Source organism: Dromiciops gliroides, chromosome 1, assembly GCF_019393635.1.
Source record: "Dromiciops gliroides isolate mDroGli1 chromosome 1, mDroGli1.pri, whole genome shotgun sequence".
Lineage (NCBI taxonomy): Eukaryota > Metazoa > Chordata > Mammalia > Microbiotheria > Microbiotheriidae > Dromiciops > Dromiciops gliroides.
The window spans coordinates 152,587,500-152,612,441 of record NC_057861.1 but is presented as its reverse complement, the minus strand read 5'-3'; the positions used below and the strand labels follow the sequence as shown (position 1 = coordinate 152,612,441).

At 35.8% G+C, this 24,942-nt stretch overlaps 1 protein-coding gene across 4 annotated transcripts in view; it reads right to left on the bottom strand.

Moving 5' to 3' along the window:
• Positions 1-1,497: 1,497 nt before the first annotated feature.
• The window catches only part of PIP4P2 (phosphatidylinositol-4,5-bisphosphate 4-phosphatase 2), an 88,496-nt gene continuing 65,051 nt past the window's right edge, over positions 1,498-24,942 (bottom strand). For 3 of the 4 annotated variants that reach the window (XM_043971184.1, XM_043971202.1, XM_043971208.1), the window contains 3 exons: positions 24,304-24,356; positions 5,883-5,973; positions 2,672-5,054 (listed from right to left, as the gene is read on the bottom strand). In XM_043971184.1, the coding sequence (XP_043827119.1) occupies positions 4,911-5,054; positions 5,883-5,973; positions 24,304-24,356 (288 nt within the window). In that variant the 3' untranslated portion in view covers positions 2,672-4,910. The other variant, XM_043971194.1, reaches the window with a different exon arrangement.

Here is a 24,942-nt window from a genome sequence, read left to right as displayed (position 1 = left end):
GGATTGGGGAGCCTGATTTGGGCTGGGGACTCCTAGATAATAGCTTGCTAGTTGCTATTTGAACGCCCCACCAGTGGGAAAGGGGGGCTTTTTACCATCACTGTACCTCTTACTTCTGCCAAGTGACTCATGGAATCTGACGTTTCTTTGTTTATTAGGAAGGGAAGGCAATTGAGATCCTGATATTCCTCTTCATGATCTCTGTCAAGACAAAACTCGTGATTCCCATTTACAAGGACTACTAAATATGGCATTCTTACAAAGTGAGCACAAGCAGCCTAGCACAACTCTATATCAAGATGGGTTTATTATTTTTCAGTGCCAAAAGGACCCTCAGCAAAATCTGAGTTTGGTAGTTCATTCTCAGCACTTTTCATAACGCTTTCTCATTTCCTGAACCCATTCCTCCACATATCCCTTCTTTCTACTGCCTTCACATTCATTGCCAAAGTCCTCCCACTAAGTGCCCCACTGTACTCTCCCATCAGTGTTCCTATTTATAAAGTGACCTTTTCTTCTTCTTCACTCTAAATTCCCACTACCTTGGAATAGTGGATTCCAGCTAAGTGTTGAGGAAGAAAATTATCGTAGTTAGGTAATTGCTACATGTTCTTCCAGGAAAGATTGATGGGACAAGGATGAAATTCTTTTGGGTTTACAGTGGCCCTTGCCAATAACCCTGTTTTCTGATGCCTATCCTGTGACCTTTAGATTCTAACAATTCTTGCATTTTTTATTTTTATGGCTATGTATATTACTGATAGGAACATTTGTATTTTAAAATAGTAGATCGTAAAAGGATCTCTTAACTAGTAGAGATGATTTTTTTTTTTTAGAAGCAGAGCCTTTTCAGAGATCCTTGCCTACTCAGGGCCACAGGCAGACTCATTTCCTAACATAACCCACCAAGAGCTGAGGCCCTTCAAAAAGAACTTGGCCTTCAGAAAGAAGGAAGACTGAAGATTCATAAACTAGAATCGTACCCCACTGCTTTTCTGCCCATTATTAGTCTCTGTACTTTGCTTTTGACATAGTTCTATTCTGGCCATGCTTTATCACATGATTTTTCCAATGCTTAGACAACAGCACCATACACATCAGCAAGCCCTCTTTTTTCAAGAATGCTCTAAGATTATTCTTACTGCAATATGAAATGGTGACTTAAAAAAAAAATCCTTCTCCCTCTCTAAGATCCACTCTCACCAATCCCAATCCACTAATCTATCTTGGTTTCTAATATTTTCATTTAACTATGGTCTTTTATATCTTGCCTTTCATTTGCTCAGCGTGCTTGTCCAAATAACAATTGGTTGCTAGATATTTTAGAATGTAGGGACAATGTCTTTTAAATTTGATTTGTACCTGCCCTTTGAAGCACCATGTATTCATAGACACTTATTAAATGATACCTAATAATACTGATGAGAGAGAAAAGATACAAGACATAAGCAGACACAAAGTGAAAATAACATTTATTAAGTGTATATATTAGCATGGTGCTATTTAGGTGACACAGAAATTAGGTACTATGATTAAAGAAAAAGAATAGTTAACAGAACTCCTGGCCTCAAGGAGATTACAATCTAAAATGGATCACACTTTGTATACAGAGAAAATGGAAGAAAATAAGCAATTTTGGGATCTAAAATTTTTTGGCTGTTAGTTTTCTACAGTTTTGTTGGTCTACATTGTATTTTTATTATCACTGAGATTAGAGAACCAAGTGAAAGGAGAAAAAGTCAACAGAAGGAAGACAGAGGAGAGATTTAGGAAAGGAGAAATAAAACATTAGGAACAATAAATGACAAGGGAAGAAGTGAGGAAAAATAATTTATTTGTTGGAACAATTTTCATGAACAATCCTTTGGGATCATGTTAGAGCCAAAGGTATCTTAGAGATTATCCAACCTTTTCATTTTATAGACAAAGCAAAGTGAGGTCCAGAATGGTGAAGAGATTTTTCCATAACCACGCCTTTATGGCAAATCCAGGAAAATAATAATGACAAAAATCATAATAGCTAACATTTATATAGTGCCTACTATATGCCAGGCAGCACGCTGAGCATTTCATAATTGTCTCATTTGACCCTCACAACCACCCTGGGAGGTAGGTGCTATTATTATCCCCATTTTACAGATGAGGAAACTGAGGCAGGCAGAGGTTAAGTGACTTGCCCAGGGTCACACAACTAGTAGGTGTCTGAGGCCAAAATTGAACTTAGGCCTTCCTGAATTCAAGCCCAGCATTCTGCACATCATGCCACCTAGGTTTCCTATATTCCACTCTGTTGCTCTGTTAAAAGGCATACCAGCTAGGTCTATTACAATGTCTTTTCCCCTCATGTAGATGCTACCTGGCAATGGATTCCATATGCAGAATCCCCATGTATCTGAGTGGTCTTTCTAAAGTCTCAGAGAAGGTGAGAAAAAGTGGAGACAGGAGACCTAACAAAGATATAGCATGGTCCCTTCATGCCATAAGGCCTTTTTTAAAGCTAAATGCTTGATGAGAAACAGTAGGGAAAATAAGCCCCATCCTACTCTGCTAAAATTTCCATTAGTTGTCCCAAAGAAGTAACTAAAACCATCAGTCCTTCGTATTAACCAAGTTTTTGGTTAATTGCAGGATACCTGAAGCCCTCCTGTAGGAAAATGGCAATATTCTGTGGAAAAGAAAGAAGAGTGAATCAAGGTAGATTTGTTGCTATAGCTGAGCCCTTTTTTTTTTCTTAAACTCACTCTCATGTAATCTTTTCCTTTTAAGTAATTTTCTGTGACTTCTTTGAAAGCACTTGTTCTAAAGATATGAATGATAGATCTAGATGAATAAAACAATTTCTCAAATATCTGTGCAGATGGGACATGGGTAACATGAATAAATTAAATTTACAGATGCTTTCTAAACCTCATTTTTGGCAATAATTTCAAATCCCCCATCACAAATCAGAACTGTTAGCAATTAACCAAATTGAGTTATCTGAATTTTAGTTTCTTTCTTTATCCTCTGATGGAATTAGAGAAATGCCTACAGAAAGGGGGAAGAATAGGTTGGAAAATACACAAACTGGATAATCAACTCTGAAATAATTGGGGGTTGACAGTTTATTTTTTTCATAATTGAATGTAACAAATCCATTATAAATGGTCCTTGGTTCCTTTTAAACTCCTCTAAGGAGCATAGTTCACTGTATTTTCAAAAATAATATGATCCTGAAAAATGAATAGTTAATAATTGTTGGGATAAATTGCATCTGTGAATAAGGATAAAGAAATATGCCTACGTTTTCTAAGACAAAGCATATTCTTAAAAGGAAGCTATTTCCATCTATTCATAACTTGTTTCCATACTCTAAAATACAAAGGAACTTATTAATAGGACTTGCCCTAAATTTGCTTCTTCCTTGTGAGGGCTGCTATGAAATAAAATCACAAATGATACAGACCAGTCAGAGAAGATATATGTTAATTAATAATAATAATTACATGGAGGGAAAACAGGGAAACTTTTGAATAATTGTCTTTATTGGTGTACTTTTAAAAGGTACATTATAATCCTGAGCTACTGCATTTGTACATTAATCATCATTTACCCTTTGACGTTTACACTTACTATATTCCTAATTATCTTATGAGTGTCTTCTTGACCAAATTAGATACAGAAATATTTTAAAATATTTTTCTTATTCCTGGAATATCTAATTTATTCCGACCTCCATGAATTAAGAACTACTAGATTATAAAGAGCTCAGGACATTCTCTCTAGATTTTGCAAAAAAATTGTTTTCAAAATTGCAAAGATGGGCAGTGTGAGAGCTGGTCCCTTAACCCTTGTGAATTCTTAGAAAACTAAGTTGCTTCTTGTTGCTTATTCCACCTTATATAAAGTGGGTATTTAATTGACCAGCTATATTAGGATGGAGCGGTAAGGCTAACTGTATACTCATCCTTTTAGCTAGCATAAAATGTCAATAACTTCCTTTCCATATGACCAATATATAATGGCCCCCAAAGGGAAATTTTGCCACAATCAAATGACAAGAAGCAAACCAATGTGACCCTACATTTTTCTACAAGATAGCTATATATTACAAAACATTATATGAAACACTTTCCCCAGACTGGGTATAGGGACTCCTACAAATTATTAAAATTAAATTCCCATGAATCTAGTTCAGGGCTTTTTGGGACAGACAAATAAAATCAGAAAGAAAAAAAATAACTTCTGGGATCCTTGAGAAGAGACATTTATCCAACATTTTATCCAGTAGTGGACAAATGATTATTTTATCATTCTATTTCAATGCTACCAAAATATTATTTCTTTCTACCTGAAAAACAAGCATACAGTGTTTACAAATGTTTTCCTTATAGTAACAGTGTCACAGTATTCGAAAGTAGATTCAAACATTGTGTTTTGAATAAGGTCACTATGATCTTCTGTAAAAGTTACAGTAAGTTCAGGCAGAATGCTTATTGCTTAGATCTTAAAGCAAGCCACTTTGATACAGCTGTAATTAAAACCTAAGTATGATTATGAGGTTATTTTAGAAACACTGATTAACATTTCTTGCTCTTAAATACTCAGATCATAAAGTAATGCAACAAATTTTTTTAAATAATGAGATGTAAAACCTAAAATGTGGGTGAAGAATTTTAAAGTACCTCATAAGATAGGTAAATAAACATGTAAACATAGCTTTATTATTCAGAGCTTGGAAATCTAGCAGCAAAACAAATTCTTTGCATATAATGCAGTGCAATGGATATTTTTTAAAGACCCTCCCCCCAACTTGGAACTACTGTACTTAGAATGGAATCCATCAAGGAAAATGATTACAAAATGTCCATGTATTTTATCCAGAACTGCTAAAGATTCTCACCTGCATCAATCTATCACTAGAAGCAAGCTTATGCAAAACTGTGTTCTGGATAACTGACTTTTATGGCTCCCCAGTAACAAGCTCGGATTAGGCAGATCAAGCCTAAAAGATAAGCAATTGCCCAAGAAACATAGGTTGCATGAAATCGCCTGGCAAAATCTTGTGTACCAACCTAAAATGAAAAGAAAAACAAAATAACTCAGGGTTAGAACATTTGAGGAAATGGCACCTTAAATGATGAAAAACTGAATAATACTACTTTAAAAACTTTCATTCTTACTTAGCATCTAAAAATATATCAACAGAGAGAAAAAAAAGAACCATCCCCAAACAATATTTACTAAATCATTGAGCTTGATATGAGGGTAAAATGTAGTCAACCTAAAGTAGATGTACTCAGATCTTTATTCATTTATAAAAATATCTAATAACAATTAGCTTTATAAAATTATGAGACAGATAAATTCTAAAAAATACCTGGTCTATTGGACCAGAGTGGGTAAAGGTAGTACAGTGAATGATACCAGATCAAGTACATTTTCCTTGAGAAAGAGAGAAGAATAAAAGTTAAATGTTTGCAAAAGGATTAATTTGCTTCAGGTTTTCGAGCCTACTCTTTATGTCTACTAAACTCTGTTCTTTTCTCAGAGTAAATCGCCCCTCACCTTAATATGGGATCCTTCTCTCTTAGCATGCATTGGGGGGGGGGGAGGGAGAAACGAGCTTTTCTGCACTCCATACCCATAGTGCTAATGTCTCATTAGGAATGAGCCACAGGACAGTGGCAAAATTAGTCCCAGCAAGAAGTAAAAGCCAACTGATTCCCATTAACTCCATAGTAAAGTTTATGAGCCAAGTTAAATGACTTGCTACAGTCAAGTAAGTAGTAAGGGACAAATTTAAACCCATATTTCCAAGACCAGAACTCTTTTAGATACTACTATGTTGTAGAGCTACAAATAGAGAACTTTATTAACCTCAACATTAATATAACACTTACAGTTAGTCCAACTCCAATGAAAATACATATCATTCCAATGGTAATATATGCACAGCAACGTCTTCGGGGGAGTGCACTACCCACTGAGGAACTGTGTGTGCATAACAACAAAAGACATTCAACATCTAGGTTAAAATTATTCTTTAAATCTGTTATCTTTCATATACCCCTTTGATCTATATCCATGTATCTAATCCAATCCAATAAGCATTTATGAAGTGCCTACTGTGTGTAAGACACCAAGTAGGCAGCAAGGAAATGGGGGGATGGGGTGGGGGATAGGTAGTCAAGAAACTTAATTGGGAGGATAGAACATGAAATTAGGTAAGAATATTATATATATGTATATATATATATATATACACATATATATGTATATATATATATATGGCCATGTGAGGAAATAGTAGAAAGTATTAATCACTAATTGGATAAATCTATAAAGACCTTTCCTTTAGACTAAAGAAATATGCACTGCCACTCACAAAAGGGCAGATTTAAGGGATAGATGTAAACAGTTCTCTGAGAAACAAAGGCAGCTTGGTCTTTTCTTTGAATGCTCTTTATTACTGAATACAGATTCAGGTACCTTGGCCCCAGTGTGCCCAGTGATTAAATACAGAATCTTCGAACTGAAAGAGACCTCTTAAGGCCATCTACTCTAACCTGTACCTGGCAAAAAACAAACAAACCACAGACACACAAAATACCTCTTTTTCAATGTAAAGGACCAGTGGTCATACAACCTTTTTTTTTTAAGATCTCCACTGAAGTAGGTGGGGAGGGATTGTGTTGTAACCCGAACCTTGCAAGACATGCCATTTCACTCTTGTATAACTCTAATTCTGAAGGCATTATTTTTAGTATAGCTGCAGGCCTAAATTTGCCTATCTGTATCTTTTACCCATTGCTCTTATTTCTTCTGTCTAGTGTCATGCAGAACAAATGTAATTCTTCTTTTATTCTTTTTTTTTGTGTGTGAGGCAATTGGGGTTAAGTGACTTGCCCAAGGTCACAGAGCTAGTAAGTGTTAAGTGTCTGAGGCTGGCTTTGAACTCAGGTCCTCCTGACTCCAGGGCCAGTGCTCTATCCACTGCACCACCTAGCTGCCCTTCTTTTATTCTTTTTAAATTTCTATTGATATTTTTTACCACTTTCATTTCCAAATACGTCTCTCTCCCTCTTCCACCCAAAGTGCTATCCCTTGTAACAAAGAATATGAAATAGGAAGAAAAACAATTTAGCAAAACTAATCAATTTATCAACATAAACTGATAGTAACTCCACCCATCAATAAGGATTTATGAAGCACCTACAATACTATAAGCCTATCATGGTGCTCAGCAATAAGTATGCAGGAAGATTACATTCAAATGAAAGAAACATGATTCTACATCCATAGTCATCCTAAGAAGGAAGAGGTCATTTTCTCACTTCCTCTTTCAGGCTAATCTTAGACATTATGATTATATATTCTTCCATTTGTTTTTCTTTGGGGGGTTGCTTTTGTTGTTCTTTTCATTTACATTCTTGTACTTGTTGCTGTGAATATTATTTTCTTGGTTCTGCTTATTTCACTTAACAATACTCCATATATATATATATATATATATATATATATATATGTATATATGTATATATATATATATATTCTGAATTCTTTATTCATTGTTTCTCATATTACAGTACATCCATGTAGCAAAATTTGTTTAGCCATTGCCCCATTGATGGACATCTACTTTGTTTTCAGCTCTTTGATACTATAAAAAGAATGCTATGATTCTAGTCTTTCTTCCATGTAATGATGTCTTTCATAGAACTGAAGAGAATGTCCACCTTGTACTGACTCTTCTCCAGGCAAAACATACCTAGTTCCTTCAACCAATCATATGGTATGAACTTGAGGCCTTTTACCATCCTGGTTCTGCTCCTCTGGGCATACTCCTAGTCATCAATGCACTTCTTTTCAAATGAACTTTACTAACCCCTTTAAAAAGGCATGACAACATTGTTCAAAGGACTAACTCTTATACCATGCTGTCATAAAATGATACCCTCAGAGGTTTTTATGGTACAAAGGATTGTTCTTTTGTACTAAATAACCCTCAGACTCTTGTGATTTTATATGTCATTCTCCCATAGTACCATTATCAAGGAAGTCTGTAAAGGAACTAATTTGAGAAAGAAGATGATGAGTTCAGTTTGAAATACTGAATTTCGAGGCACCAAGAGGGCATCCAGCTAGACATTCTAAGTATGAAGTTATATATTTAGAATGAAGATCAGGAGAAGATTGGTAGAAGATATAGATTTAGAAATCATCTATAGAAAGGTGACAGTTGAAAAGGGGGAAGTGGTTGAGATTACTGAGAAGAACTGTATAAGAACTGAGCAATGAGACTCGGAAATGCGCATATAAAAGAAGTGGATGGAAGAAAAGCAGTTTTTTGTAAGGGGACAGAAATGGAAGAATAAGAATAGTGTAACATCATGGAAGCCAAGAAGAGAAAGTTTCAAAAAATAAAGGAGACATTGCTGTTGTCAGGAAAGCTCCAAGAATATGAAGGATTTGTAATTTTGCTTTGATTTAGTAGATTAAATTCTAGGGAGTGGCTTGAGTCATGGACTTATCTCTGCTGAGTTTGGAATCAGGATGATCTGGGTTCAAATCCTACCTCTACCTTTTTGTGACTCTGAGCAAGTTACTTAACCTCCTTCAGTGTGTCTCAGGTAATACTGTAGGCCTTACCTACTAATTCACAGACAGCTATAGAGGCCAATGGAGATTTACCAATTAGGTCACTTCTGACCCGGGAGAAAAAAAAAAATTTCAGTACAGTGGAAATAATGGAACCTAGAATATAAGGCCTATACCCAGAATTAATTATAAGAAAATGAAAAAAAAAATTGACAGTGAAAGGGAGAAATATAGGAGAATAACCAGAATGGACAAGGTTAAGGTAGGATCTCTCCTAAGACAGAACTAAACAGGTTAAGAAAAAAGGCAAAATTAAAAAGCAGCTATTTTGTTATTATGACCCTTTTTAATATGTTAGGAAACCAATGCAGTATAGGACTATTATATTCCCCTATTTCACTCCATGACAGGTCAATTTCCTTTTTCAGTGTCACTCATACTGGATGATGTACTTTACATCTACTTACTGAGCGCAAGTCTCACTAGTAATGTACCATATTCTGTGCATATGCATCATGTATTTTTCTATCACCCTTGGGTTTTACCTGCAACTGTGATTCTGCTAAGGCTGTGGTAGGTCATGTGACTAAATTCTACCTTTGGCTAGAATCTATTGTTCCCTTTTTCTATCACTATCAGTTTCCATAAGCACCCCCTCTAATCCCCACTGGAAACTCCTCAAATCTCTCCCCTATAACAAAGGAATATAGTTAAGCAAAAGAAAATATTATAGCAGCACTATTTGATAATATATACAACATTATAAATCTTTCAATATAACATCAGACACATTTTTGGGGTGCAATAACTCTAGCAGATATTCGAATGAATTAATTATTAGATCATATCTCCACGCCTGGCTTAAGAGCTATATCCTGAACTCCTCATCTATTGGTTTAGCCCAATAACAATATTTCTTCTATTTCTGTTGACTTTCACTCAAATGCAACCCTAGTGTGTTATGTTATGTCTTTTCAGATTTATGTATTTAGTCTAAAGATGCAACATATGCTATGTATTTTCTGCATGTGACTCATGCGAATGGTCCTCTACATCACTGTAATGTGGATGTTATATGCTTGTATATGCACTAATTACCTGTGTCTATGTTCTCTGCCTATTGATTAATTTTTTGATGCATACCTATAAATGGTACTTTTGTACTGGATGTGATTTTCCAGGACCACAAATTTTTTACTGAGGGAGAAACAAAGAGAGAGCAGCAATTCTGGTTCCTCTCCTCCAGTCTTTTTTTTTTTTTTTCAGGGCAATGAGGGTTAGTTAAGTGACTGGTCACACAGCTAGTGTGAAGTGTCTGAGGCCGGATTTGAACTTAGGTCTTCCTGAATCCAGGGCTGGTGCTTTATCCACTGCATCACCTAGCTGCCCCCTCTCCTCCAGTCTTGCTAAGCAAGTTCCTGGAAGTGTTTTGCATGTATCCAGGCTAGCAATCAGGGGCATGATGAAAGGTACGTACTCACCTCAGATTAAATAGAATGTTGAGCTCTAACCTCTACTTTTCTTCCTATATTTGTTGGCAGAATACCTAAACATTTAATTCAATTCAGAAACATATTGAATTCTAAATACTATAAGAGAAAATACTTCTCCACTTTACATATTCATACTTTCTTATAATAGACATTATGTTCTAGCACAATGGCTCACAGCGAGTAGAAACTTATTTAAATGTTTGCTGAATAGAACTGCGTATTTTTTTCATACAAAATCCTCATTTTTCATGAGGAAACCAAGACCCAGAAAGGATGGCTGATGCCCAAAATCATTCAACTAGTCGGTGATCAAGCTGAGACTAGAACTCAAACCTCTTGTTTTATAAGAGACCAATGGTCTGTCCACCAGACCGGTGATTCTCAACATGTGCATTACAAACCTCTGGAGGTCAACAAATCCATATGTGAATCCCCAAATATGCAAACATTCCTTATGTAGACTGAAGAATATATCTAATAAACATTGTATTACCATTTTTAAATATCTAGAGACAGCACAGACTAATAAAATGCATATTCTTGTAAAAGCATTACTGAATTCATAGTAGCTTTTTTCCATTATGTATGTATTTTATGTATGGACATAAACCCCTATCAGGTAAGGGTTTAATAAAATACTTTGGCATTAAAAAGGGATCCAAGTGTTAAAAAGACTGGGAGAATTATACTATGCTATCCTACCCCCTTTAGTGATATAAATAAATTATGTAAGCATGGGGGAAAATGTACCTATCCGATCTATGGGTAAGGGAAGAATTCACAACCAAACAAAAGGTAGAAGGGGATTTGTGAAATAAAGTAGATAATTTTGATTACATGAAATGAAAAGAGTTTTTGTAGAAACAAAATTAATGAAGCCAAAATTAGAAAGAAAATGGGAAGCTGGTAAAAAAAAATAGCAAGCTTCTCTGATAAAGGCCTTATTTGCCAAATATACAGGGAATTGAGACAAATGTATAAGAACAAGAGCCATTCCCCAGTTAATAAATGATCAAAGGATGTGAACAGGCAGTTTTCAGAAGAAGAAATCAAAGCTATCAATAGTTACATTAAAATGCTCTCACTACTGATTAGAGAAATGTAGGTTAAAATAATTCTGAGATAGCTCCACCTGTTAGATTGGCTAACATAACAAGAAAAGGAAAATGTTGGGGCAGCTAGGTGGTATAGTGGATAAAGCACCAGCCCTGGATTCAGGAGGACCTGAATTCAAATCCGTCCTCAGACACTTGACACTAGCTATGTGACCCTGGGAAAGTCACTTAACCCTCATTGCCCTGCCCCCCCCCAAAAGGAAAATGTTATCATTTGCTGTGCTATAGGGGATGAGGGGGAAAGTAGTATACCAATGTACTTTTGGTGGAATTGCAAACTGGTCCATCCATTCTGGAGAACATTCAGGAAGTAAGCCCATTGGGGTATAAAACTGTGCATGCCCTTGACCCAGAAATACCAATACTAAGTCCATTTCTCAAAGAGATCAAAGAAAATGGGAAATGACTTATCCATACAAAGACAGCTCTTCTTGTGGTGGCAAAGAATTGGAAACTGAGGGGATGTCCATCATTTGGGGAATGGCTGAACAAGCTGTGGCATATGATTGTGTTGGAATACTATTGTGCTATAAGAAATGATGAGCAGGATTCTTCCAGAAAAACCTGGGAAGACTTACATGAATTGATGCAAAGTGAAGTAAGCAGAAACAAAAGAACACTGTATACAGTAGCAGCAACATCATAATGATTATTAACTGTGAAAGACTTAGCTACTCTGATCAAGAAAATGATCCAAGAAAATTCCAAAGGACCTATGATGGAAAGTGCTATCCACCTACAGAGAGAACTGATGAACTCTGAATGCAGATTGAAGCATACTTCTTTTTACTGTCTTTATTCGTATTGTTTTGTTTGTGTTTTCCTTTGCAACATGACTAATTTGGAAATGTTTTGTATGACCTCACATGTTTAATCAAAATCAAATTGCTTGCCTTCTCAGGGAGTAGGGGAAGGGAAGGGAGGGTGGGAGGGAGGGAAAGAATTTGGAACTCCAATTTTTTTTAAAAAGATTGTAATTTTATACATATAATTGGGAAGTATCTAATGAAATAACTAAAAATAATTTTAAAAGTACTACCACCCTTACAACTTACTTAACTTTTCTTAAAATCAAGTCTCTTCATATCGTGAAGGAAGTTCTCATCTATCTCATACAATGATAAATAGAACTGAGATATTACTAGTGCTCTGCAATTTTCTATGAGCAATAATAATTATATAATATCCTGAATTTCTTACAATGGGACTTCAGCCACTTGATGCTGACAAAGTTTTAGTTGAGATTCTTAGCATTTGGCTCACAGACATAAAGCATCTCAAAAGTCCTGTATAACAAAAGCAAAATTAGGTCCCCAGTTTTTGTTAAGATTCACACCAAACTACAGGAAGTTAAATGAAAAAAATAGGAAAAATTAATTGGTCACTGGCACCATAAGCCAGAAAACTTGCTAATGTTCTTGCTGCTGTTTCTTTAACTAGTGCATTCCTCCCTGAGTCTCCTCAGCCTCCCAACCATTAGTGCTCCCCAGCCTAAATTACTTTGTATATATAGTAGAATGGTCTTTGAGGATAGAGGTTTTCATTTCTATCTTTATATCCTCAGAAATTAACACAGTGACTAACATATAATTGGTATTTGACAAGTACTAATTCAATTGAATTGAGTTAGCCAGAGGCATTTATAGAAAAGAAGTACCCACAAAATCCCCATAGCTATGAAGGAAATAGATACCTATGACCAAATCCCAGTAAGTTTAGGATTGATACTTGGATAACATTTATTCCATTGCCTTCATATTTTTGACTGAGCTGATCTGAAGCTGCATCAGTATGGGGAATTCCCAATGAAGGAACTACCTTGACCAATGAGATCCGCACCTGCTCTACAATTTATAATCCTAGAGATTTGCTTGAGGCATTAAGCACTGAAATAATAATGGAGGATCACAAAGCAAAAGAATTATGTCATAAGATTACAGATTTAGAACTGGAAGGTATGTTAGACATCAAAGAGCCCAACCCCTCATTTTATAGGCAAGGAAACTGTGACACAGAGAAGTTTGGTGACTTACCCTAGGTCACATAGTTATTGTCTGAAGCAAGATTGAAACTTAAGTCTTCCTGATTCCCATCTCACTGCCTAAGTATGTATCAGGGACAAGACTTGTACCAGGGTCTTCCTGACTCTGAAGTTAATGATATTCTGCTATTATTAAGTAAACTAATCCTCACAGACATCAAAGTGACAACATTTTATTGCCCAGAATCATACAGATAATAAATAAACAAGCTGGGATGGAAGTGCAGGGAAAAGCAAAAATTTTAAACATTAATACAGAATTTTAAATACTAATGGGTCCCTTAGTAGCCTTAAAGAGTAAAGATGCTCCCCTTAATGTCTAATAGGGAATAAATTGTACATTGAAGAGGATAAATTCTAATCAGTCTGGGATACAAAGAGGCAATTTTTCTAAGTCAATCTTCTTATGTTTCCAAAGAATATAGTTCCTTTCATAGAAATAGACTATAGTACATACATAAAAGATTTTATGTCAAACATAAATCTGGTTAATAGTCTTTTCTTTGTTTGGTGTGCTCTATCTGGCTTTAAAGGTCCCCTGAAATCATAAAAAATAAAGGATTGGGGTAGTTAGGTGGCACAATGGATAGAGCACCAGCCCTGGATTCAGAAGGACCCTAGTTCAAATCCAGCCTCAGACACTTAACACTTTCTAGCTGTGTGACCCTGGGCAAGTCACTTAACCCCAATTGCCTCCAAAAATTTTTTTAAAAAAATAAAGGATTATAAAATGTGGCATAGTCCAGTGGACCTACTAAAAACTATCACAGGTAGTTTGTTAATACAGTAAGTAACCTTATGTTTATCTAAAGTTCAAAGAACCAGAAATCTGAAATAAATGTATTTTTCTGTGTTAAGAGAAAAAGAAATTAGAAAGGAAACAAGTTTAGCTTTAATCCTTTTTTATAACTATTAGTTTTGATCTTTGTTCAAACAAGTTTTTGATTTGACTATATACAGACAACTCACTCAGAAATGATTATTACATCACTTACAAGTCATTTTCTCTTTGATAAATTATAATTAGGTTTCATTTTTGTGATTTTATTTGGTTGCATGATAAACAAGGGCATTTTCCCTGTATTTCATGTGTTGCCATGGCCAAATAATTTATCACCAAGTGGCCAGTCTACTGATAATGATACTTAGCTAGGCTGGTTCTCAGAAATCAGAAACTGTCTGTTAGAGGGATCATATCCAGAGCCTTTCCAACAGAGTAGAACCTGACAAAGTTTTTGCTCCATTGGCATAGTCCTAAGGAATCTAGGGTCATGTCTATGCCATCATGAGGCACTGGAGTAAAACTTTGTTAGGGTTTAGTGCATATTCCAAGTGGATGAAGAGTGTCCAGGCTATGCTACACTGTTGAAAGAAAAACCTCTAGAGCTCATCTCTTAGTATATGAATAAAAGATATGGTTTTATTAGACAATGCAAACAGAATTGGACCTAGAATTGAAGAAGAGGAGAGTATCAGGCTGTATTGCTTTTGGGAAATTGAATATCTTTTTAATGGCCTCAGGTTTTTCCTTTAAACAAAGGCCCACATTTTTAATCTTGATATTCTTTCAGGTGATGCTGAATGACTAAGAATTATGGATCACTATAGTCTCCAAAGAAACCCAAAGGGAAATCAAGAGTTAGAAAACTGGCATGAGGGAGCTATAACACATTATAAATGAGGAATTATGCAGGGGAAATAATGTAAAAGATGTCTAAGAAATTAATCATTAGAAAAAAACAGTGTTTAAGTCATGAAGTAAGTGAAAAGAACAACCAATGGACAGTCTGTAGGTTATACTGGCTTCTGTGCAAAGTATAGAGAATTTGAGGAAGATGCCTAGAATGTTGGGTAGATCCATATGATTATTATGGAAGGATGTGGACAAGAATTGTTACACAGGTCAAGCAGGCATGGATGGATCTGATGCTATCTGTAGAGTTGGAAAGAATATTCACATCAGTGAAATTAATTAGATTCAATTTGATCAATTAGAGTATATACTTTATTTGATTCCTTTAAACTTTTAAAGCTAGATTTTAGAGATCTTTAGTCCACAATCTTATTCTATAGATAAGAGAACAGTGGATACAAGTGACTTGTCCCAAGTCACATAGCTACTAGGTGACTAAGTTGGATCTCGAAGCCAGGCCTACTGACTTTAGTCTTTCAGGAAGATTAGACTTTCTATCTCCAGGCTTGGTGCTGTATCCACTGTGCCACCAAACTGCCCTGTAAATTTTGTAAGAGATTCAATAATCTTACTTTGTTCTTACAGTTATAATGAACCAAAACAACAACAACAAAAATAAAACCACTATGCTTTCCATGCTGATGTCTGCTTCTGAGATTGAAAATGGAGAAACAAGGAAGAGAATAAATTCAATTCCCATTTGAAAAGAAAAAGGTAAAAACTATTGTATAGTGGGGGAAATGATTGGTGGTAGTCAGAAGTAATGGGTTCAATCCTTGGAACCACTACTGATTGAGTGACCCTGGGTAAATTATTTTACTTTTATGAACATCCCTTTCCTCATTTATAAAATGTAAATATTCAGAATTATGCACCTCAAAGATTGTATGAGGACTAAATGAGACTAGATAGAAAGATAAGGAGAATGAAAGACAGAGAAAAAGACAGAAACCGAAAGAGACAGAGGGAGAAAAACAGAGAAACAGAGGCAGAGGGAGGTGGGGAAGGGGAAACACAAACTTTGTATTCCAAAATGCCAAATGAATATCAGTTATTATTACTGTATCATCAAAAGTGATAACTTGGCACAGTCCTGAAAAATATAAAGAATTTGTTGTTCAGTCACTTGACTCTTCACAACCCCATTTGGGGTTTTCTTGGAAAAGATACTGGAGTGATTTGTCATTTCCTTCTCCAGCTCATTTTATAGATGAAGAAACTAAGGCAAACAGGGTTAAGTGACTTTCCCAGGGTCACACAGTTATTAAGTCTGTGAGACTGGATTTGAAACAGGTCTTCCTGACTCCAGAGCTGGCACTCTATCCCCTGAGCCACCTAGCTTCCCACAAGGAATACCAAAGCTCAGAATACGCTGAGGATTGAGAGAGACACTTAGAACAACAAAAGTTAAAGACATATTTGATATGTGGGAAGTGAAAGCCAGTTCAGAGAAGGGACAGGACCTTTGCTCTAGGGAGACCAGATAATACTGACATGACAGGGATGGTAGAGATGCTCAATTAACTTTTTGTTTCTGTTCCCCCCACCACCACATGCCCAAAGAGAATGATCATTGTATCAGAAACATCAGAATAAAAATTATTTCAAAATAATTCAGTCAGTTAATAAGCTTGGCACAATGTGCCAAGCACTGTGCTAAGTAATGGAAGTTTTTATTGTAGGTATGTAGGGTGTAGGAAGAGAACACCTGTTGCCCTTGATGAGTTCGAGTCACTTGGCCCAAGTTAATTTCTATTGGAACAGGCAGTTGTAAATGCTAAGCCACTCTCACTGAAATTTTAAAAATTATTTAAAGTGGGAGAGGTGCCATGAGATGAAAGGACAAATGTTGTCTCAGTTTTTTTTTAAATGGAAGAATATAGTATAAAAACCATAGGCCAGGGAGCTTGTCTTTTATTCCTGGAAAAATTCTATCACAGATCATTAAAAAGATGGTTGGTGAACTTCTGGAAAGGAAAACAGTGATTATAAAGAGTCAACATGGCTTCATTATGTAGGCAACTAAGCAGTATGGAAGCCCTGGGCCTGTTATCAAAAAGTCCTGAATTCAAACGCAGCCTCGGTGATTTACTATATAAATGTTTATTCTTTTTCCATGAATGACAAATCATGTCAGATCTCATTTCCTTTTTTGACAAGATTAGTAAACTAATAGATAATGGTTATGCTATGGATAGAGTCTATCAAATATTAGCAAGGCTTCTGATAAATTATTTATTTCATACTATTCTTTTAGATAATATTAAGAGATGTGTATTAAACAAGAATATAATCATATGGATTCAGAACTAACTGGATGATTGGACTCGGAGAGTAAGCTTTTAATGGTTCAATGTCAGTCAATCTGGCAAGCCAGAGACTCTGTGTTTATAATCATTTTTATTGGTGACCTTAAAAAAAGCACATATGCCATGCTTATTAAATTTGCAGAAGACATAAAGCTATGAGAGAGCTACATAATGCATGATAGTCAGGATCCAAAAGACTCTCAGGCTATAGCACTGGACTAAATCTAAAAGAGTCAGCTAATTGGCATAGTGGATAGAGTACTGGGCCTGGAGTCAGGAAGACTTGAGTTCAAATCTGGCCTCAGACACTTATTAGCTATGTAATCCTGGGCAAGTCATTTAACTTCTGTTTGCCTCATTTTCCTCATTTGTAAAATAGGAATATTAATAGCAACTACCTCCCAGTGTTGTTGTAAGGATCAAAGAAGATAATAGTTATATAGTACTTTGAAACTTGAAAATGCTATATAAATAAATACTAGCAATTATTAATCATTGCAAGATTAAATCCAATAGGGATAAATAGAAAGTCTTGCATTTAGAAAAACACTCAACTTCAGAAGTATAAGATTAAAGAGGCATAGATAGATAGCAGCTGTTCTGAAAAAGATCTGAGGGTTTTAGTGGACTGCAAGCTCAACACAAGTTCACAGTGTAAGGAGGAAGTCCAAAAGGTTTATATAAACTTGGGTTGAATTAAGAGAGGCATAGCTTCGAAGAATAGAGAGGTGATAATTCCATTGTTTCTTTCCTCTAAAATTATTTCCATTGTACCTTGCATATATCTTATTTATACATAATTATTTGTATGTTGTCTCCCCATTAGACTGTGAATTCCTTGAGAACAGGGACTTTGTTTGCTGTTCTTTGGATTGCCAGCACTTAGCACAATGCCTGTCACATAGAAGCTTGTTGACTTGACTTGTTGACAATATTATGCCCACATTAGACCTCGTCTAGAACATTGTGTGTAGTTCTGGGAACCACAAGAAGGCAATCAAGATGGTAAAGGACTTTGCATCCACATCATGATAATCAGTTGAAAGAACAAGGCATGGGGGCAGCTAGATGGCACAGTGGAAAAAGAACCAGCCCTGGATTCAGGAGGACCTGAGTTCAAATCTGACCTCAGAGACTTGATACTTACTAGCTATGTAACCCTGGGCAAGTCACTTAACCCTCATTGCCCTGCAAAAAAAAAGAGAAGAAAGAAAGAAAGAAAGAAAGAAAGAAAGAAAGAAAGAAAGAAAGAAAGAAAGAAAGAAAGAAAGAAAGAAAGAAAGAAAGAAAGAAAGAAAGAAAGAAAGAAAGAAAGAAAGAAAGAAAGAAAGAAAGAAAGAAAGATACTTATTACATGATACTTATTTCAAAGTATTTGAAGTGTTGTCATCTGGAGAAAGAGGCAGCTAAGTGGCTCAGTGGATAGACCTCTGGGTCTGGAGTCAGAAAAACCTGAGTTCAAATCTGACTTCAGACACTTATTAGCTGTGTGACTCTGGGAAAGTCATTTAAGCTCTGTTTGCCTTAATCCACTGGAGAAAGAAATGGCAAACCACTCCAGTATCTTTGCCAAGAAAACCCCTTAGACAGTACTGTCAAGCTATGATCCATGGGGTCATGAAGAGTCAGAGAGACACACAAAAAAAGAGTCAGACACAACTGAACTTGTGGAGAAGTGATTAGACTTGCTCCATTGGGCCCCCGAGTTCAGAACTAGGAGCAAAAGATGGAAGTTATGAAGAAGCAAATTTAGGCCTAAAGTTATGGAAAACTTCCTTAAAATTAGAGCTATCCCAAAGTGGAATGGGCTTCTTCAAGAGGGGATGGTGCTGCCTGAATTTAGAGACTGGAGCACCACTTGTCAGGTATGTTACTGTGGGATTTCCTCTGGACTACATGGCTGCTGAGGTTCCTGCCATGGAAGAAGACAATCTCTTCTCCTCAACCTTTTAAAATTATACTTTTAAATTATCCTAGTCTGAAGTCTTTGATTAATTCATAAGAGAAACTCTTATCAGTTTTCATCAGTTTCTGAAATGATGTTCTGCTCTTCTCTCTCTATATGTCAGCCTGGAAACAAGTCTCCTTTGAAGCAGTTAGGGCTGTGACCAATTGAGGCCAAGACCAGGGGGACTCTTGAATAATCCACATAAGAGGAGTATACTCTTTACTAGTACTCTGAAGGGATAAGGATAATGATCCACCAAAGAAAAGAAAGAGGTCTCTTTAATTACTTTAGGTTACCTGTTACCAGATGTCCAGGAAGAGCTCATGAAGGGATTAGTCATAGAGGAATTGAGTGGTTTTAAGAAAATGATTCCCCGAGGGCATGATCAAAAGATTAAGTGATTATTTTTCTGTTCAATGAAGAAAAATGTTAACCTTTAACTTACTCTCAGTTATATAATGATGTTTTATCATATTGTGAAATTGTCTTCTGTGGTGCTATATACAAGGACATGGGGGCACTCAGTTTGGATATTTCTGATTTTAATCTAGAAATGCTTGGATTCTGACTACAGTAAAGAATATACTATTATACAGTTTTTCTTCAATACTTCTCTCACATAATGTGATTTTGTGAACTGAATGCTCCTTACTTATGTAACACTGTGTTAGGCATTTATGCGGATTTTGAAAAACACGGAGATAATTGCGTTCCTCTAGGATCCTGAAAATAATTTCACTATGTTTTCAATTTGGCTTTGAAGAAAGAGGATTCTGACAAAAAGTGTGTATTTTATTTTCTTCATTTGTATGCTGTTTTATTCTAATATTTTAAAAGATCTACTAGAGAAATATTCATAGCAGCAATGAATAATCATATGATAAGAACAAAATCTTTCTCAAATGAATTAAGAATACAAGCCTATCCTCACATGTTTAGCATGTGATTAGAATGCCATAAACATTCTTTTTTGAAATGGTGCCAAATATTTAAGCAATTTCATTTTGCTGGCATTTCTCTTCAAGGTATTAAAATAAATACCCCAAGTTTCTTTTGGAGTTCTTTTAATTAACATACCGACTTGTGATTACAATTTAAACATTCATTAACTGGCTAGTCAGGGCTTATTCATGATTTTTCAAAAATAATTGGTAAAATGACATTGTCTTTAAGAAATAATCAAAACCCTGTCAGCATACTGTGGTAGAGGCAAAAAAAGGAATGCCTTTATGAATATCTACAAAGGAATTTTCTTGAAATGTCAAATGTTTTGCTTAAATTATTATAACATTAGTCTGTTTCAGTTTGTACGTCACTCTGGATATTTAAACTGCAAAGCCATTAGCAAATACTGATGCTTCTCGAAGATTTTACTTCACCAAAGAAATAAAATTGAAGTCAAAATAAGTCTTTTTATCTTAAGTTCCAATAGTGAGCTAACATTAGGTCAGATCCATTATTGTCACATAGCAATAAGTAAATCAACACTGATTAAGTTCTGTATCAGGGATCATAAGGAAAAAATCTTATCATAAATACAAACTTATCATAAATACAAACAACATTCAGAATGAGAGAAGTAATAGTACCATAGCACTATTAAGGTCACATCTGGATCTTTTGGCTCATTTTATACATATGACATTTTAGGAAAGATAATGATGAGCTGGACTGCATTCCAAGGGAGACCAAGATAGTGTGGAATATATCATATGAAGATTTACTGAAACAATGAATAATTAAGAGCTATTATTACCAATAATAATAACTAGTATTTACTTAGCATTTTCAGGCTTGCAAAATGATTTACAAGTATTATCTCATTTGATTCTTACAACCCTGGAAGATAGGGGTTTTTATTATCCCCATTTTACAAATTAGAAAACTGAGTCAGATAGAGGTTAAATGACTTACCTAGGGTCATATGCCTAGTAAAAATCTGAGGCCAGATTTGAACTCTGGTCTTCCTGACTCCAGGGCCAGTGTTTTGCCCATTGTACCACCTATGTGCCTCTAGGATAAGATTGGTGTGTGTGTGTACATATGTACACATATATGTGTGTGTTTGCATGTGTATACATACATATACATGCATGTGTATATATGTACATGCATATACATGTATGTGTATATAAATTGATGGAGGAAAGGCACAAGTATTATAGTTCTATACAAATATTTGAAGGGCAGTTATGCAAGAATGGCAGGAGGGGCAGAACTAGGTACAATGGACAAAAGTTGTAGAGAGGCAAATTCAAGGGGAAGGAAAACATTAAGGGAGCTATCCAACAGTAGAATAATCTGCCTTTGGAAGTAGAGCGTTTCCCCTAAATGAAGGTCTTGAAGAGATTGAATGACTACTTGTTGGGAATGTTGAAGAGGAGATCCCTGCTGAGCTATGTGGGGTATTAGATGAACTTTGGCAATCCTTTCTTACTCTAAGATCCTGTGATTTGACAGTGAGTCTTGGGATGTGATATAACTAAAAACATTCTTCATCATGATAAATCACATAATCACAGACTGTGAGGACCAGATGAAACAACACGGGCTATCAGGGCCATTCTCTTATTTTACAGATGAGGAAACTGAGATTTAATGATGATGAATGATTACCAAACCCACATGTCCAATCATGAAGGAAGCTAGATTCAAGGGAATTCATCCCCTGATCCAGAATATATTAGGAATCATATAAGGGTAATAAAGTTTTTTGTTTGTTTTTTGTTTGTTTTTTTAGTGAGGCAACTGGGGTTAAGTGACATGCCCAGGGTCACACAGCTAGTGAGTATTAAGTGTCTGAGGCCAGATTTGAACTCAGGTACTCCTGACTTGAGGGCCAGTGCTCTATCCACTGCGCCACCTAGCTGCCCCTGGGTAATAAAGTTTTGGAGACATGGTCCTTGATTCACAATGTGGAATACATAGATATATAAATACATCTAAATTAATTCATATTACACTTATCTGCTCTTGTTCTCTCATTGTAACTTGATTTTTCACATACACTGGGGTATTTGAGTAGTAAGGTAAATAATCTTTAAGGGAGAAAGAAAAAAGACAGGAAAGCAGGGGTAGAAAGGCTGAACTTTGTAGAACAGCCGCATTTTTGTGTAAGACGATCATAGGACTATTCACTCAAAGCTGGAAAGACTTCCAAAGACACCTAGTCCAACTCCTTAATTTTTCAGATGATCAAATTGAATCCAACAAGGGTTAAATGACTACCTCAAAGTCATACTGGTAGTGACAAAGTTGGGATATGAACCCAGTTATTCTGATTCCAACTCCAGTGCTCTTTCAATGGCTAGCTGTCAAGGGGACAGAGAATTCTCAGTCAATTAAAGAGAGGAGAATCAGGAGAGCAACAAATCACAAAAACTAAGCGAGGTTAGATTTTCAAAAGGGGAAGGCAAGGAAGAGGGGGTATTATAGATATCTGTAGGCTGCTAAGAGAAGTCAAGGAGAATAAATATGGGAGAAATATCACTGGATTTGATTATGAGAAGGTCATTCTTGATCTGTGAGAAAACAGAGATAGAAGAGAGACCAGGTGATTAAGGAGAGAATAGGTATTGAGGAAACAGAGATAGCTAGGTAGTGTAGTGCAGAGACATCAAACATCTGGCTGGAAACCCTCCCATGTATGGCTTGAAACAGATTAAAATGTAACTGGGAAATATTTCACAAAAATAAATAAAAATGCAATAAAACAGAGGTAACATTACATGTTTTTAATTGTCAGTAAGTAGCCTGAAAGGATACTTACTTATGTATAGAGTAATCATTTTTATTTGAGTTTGACACCATTGGTGTAGTAGACAGAGTATTGGACCAGGAGTCAGGAAAACCAAAATTCAAATCCAGCCTCAGACATTTATTAGCTTGTATGACCTTGGTTGAGTCACTTAATCTCTGTAAAGTGGGGATAATAATAGCACCTACCTCCCAGGGTCATTGAGAGGATCAAATGAGATAATATTTGTATTATTATTGTTGTGGTGGTTGTTACTTGGAGAAACCACTATGACACTGTTCATTGAAGTCTGGGAAAGGGAACAATTTGTGAGGGATTTTGATATACTAACAATCTACACATATCTGAACGAATTTCAAATAGAAGGCAGATTAGACTGATGTTACTTGGCTCCAAAGGGTAGAATCAATCAACAATGGGCAGAAGTTATATAGACGCTATGTATGTGAATAAAAGAAAATGTTTCCAGTAATTCAAGCTGTACACAAATAGAATGGAATACCTCTAAAGGTAGTGAGTTCCCCATCACAAGAAGAACTTCTAATGAATGTCCTTCCACCTCATTTCTGGAGTTTAGATTCCCTTGTTTACTTCAAATCTCTATTCAAGTGATACCTATAATACAAAATCTTTCTGGATCCCTCTGACTACTAGGGCCCTCCTCCAAATTTACTTTGCATTTTTTGTATATACTTATGGATTCAGAAGTTATCTACTCTCATAGAAGGTAAGCTCCTTGAGGGGTGACTTTTATTTTTGTCTTTATATCCCCCACTTTTAGTATACAGCAGGTACTTAATAAATGCTAGTTACTTGCTTGGTTGATATCCATTCCCATGGTATGATGATTGGTTTTCATGAGAAAAAGCAGCTTACAAGTTTTGCTGATATGAATACACAACCTATATAAGGTCTGTATCTCAAAATAACAATGTAAATATGAAAAAGGGGAAAGGGGATAGAAACTAGCAATGCTCTATAGAATACTTCATAAAACAGCTTTGTTTGTCTCCTAAATCCTAACACATTTCAGAATAAATCCTTCTTATTTCAAAATATGGTAAATCTCCAAGACCATTTTAAAAGTTCCAACTATGTTACTGTAGATTATTTAAATTCTTTTTTATGTTGAAATTGATTATACCCTCAGAGAATGATAATCAAACCAAATCACTTAAAATTCACATCAGAATACATTAATTAAGTTTAAGGGTGTATTTTTGCAAGTTTTTCTAGGTTTGAAAAAGCACTAGGGACATCCTCCAATCTGTCTGTAATCAGGATCTCCCTAAAGTGACAATTCTGAGCTCTTCCAATTTATTTGAAGAACTTCATTTCCCATTGTCTTCCACTGGTAATGAACTTACATTTTTTTGCAGTGTGGGCATTTTGCTAGAGTGTTGAACCTCAGTTCCATCCACTGTAAAACAAAGAAAGAAAATGAGAGGAAAACAGTTGGAAAAAAAATCAGACCTGAGAAAATATTTACATTACAATGTCACCAGGGATCACTGCAAAAACATCACGCTTCTCATGCTTTCTTAAGGTCTACCTCCCCCAACTCTCTGCTTATTCCTTAAATGGAATTGCCTTGGCATTTTCCCCATGACACAGTTCCCATGACTTTCCCCAGGCTCTTTGACGTAATCCAGGTTCATTTTACAATCTAGGTTGAATGCAAGGCCATATTGAGGTCATTTCTTTCAGTTTTAGTACTGTGCTCACTCCCAGTGGACTGGGACATATATCCTGTGGGAATGTCCTAAACAATGAACCCTTGCACCTAGTCACACTATTCATCTTGAAGGCTCCTTTTCCCTGTTCTTTCTGCTTTTCCTCCTACATACTTCCCCTTAATCTTTATAGTCAGTATTTTACAGAAGCAAATCTTCAGATCCCATACTGTACTGCGATGACCTAGTTTACAAAGCCATGAAGAAAAATAAGCAGCAAAAGTCAGATTAGTGTAAGAGGAGGTCATGTTTGGTAAGGTATTTCAGCAGAAG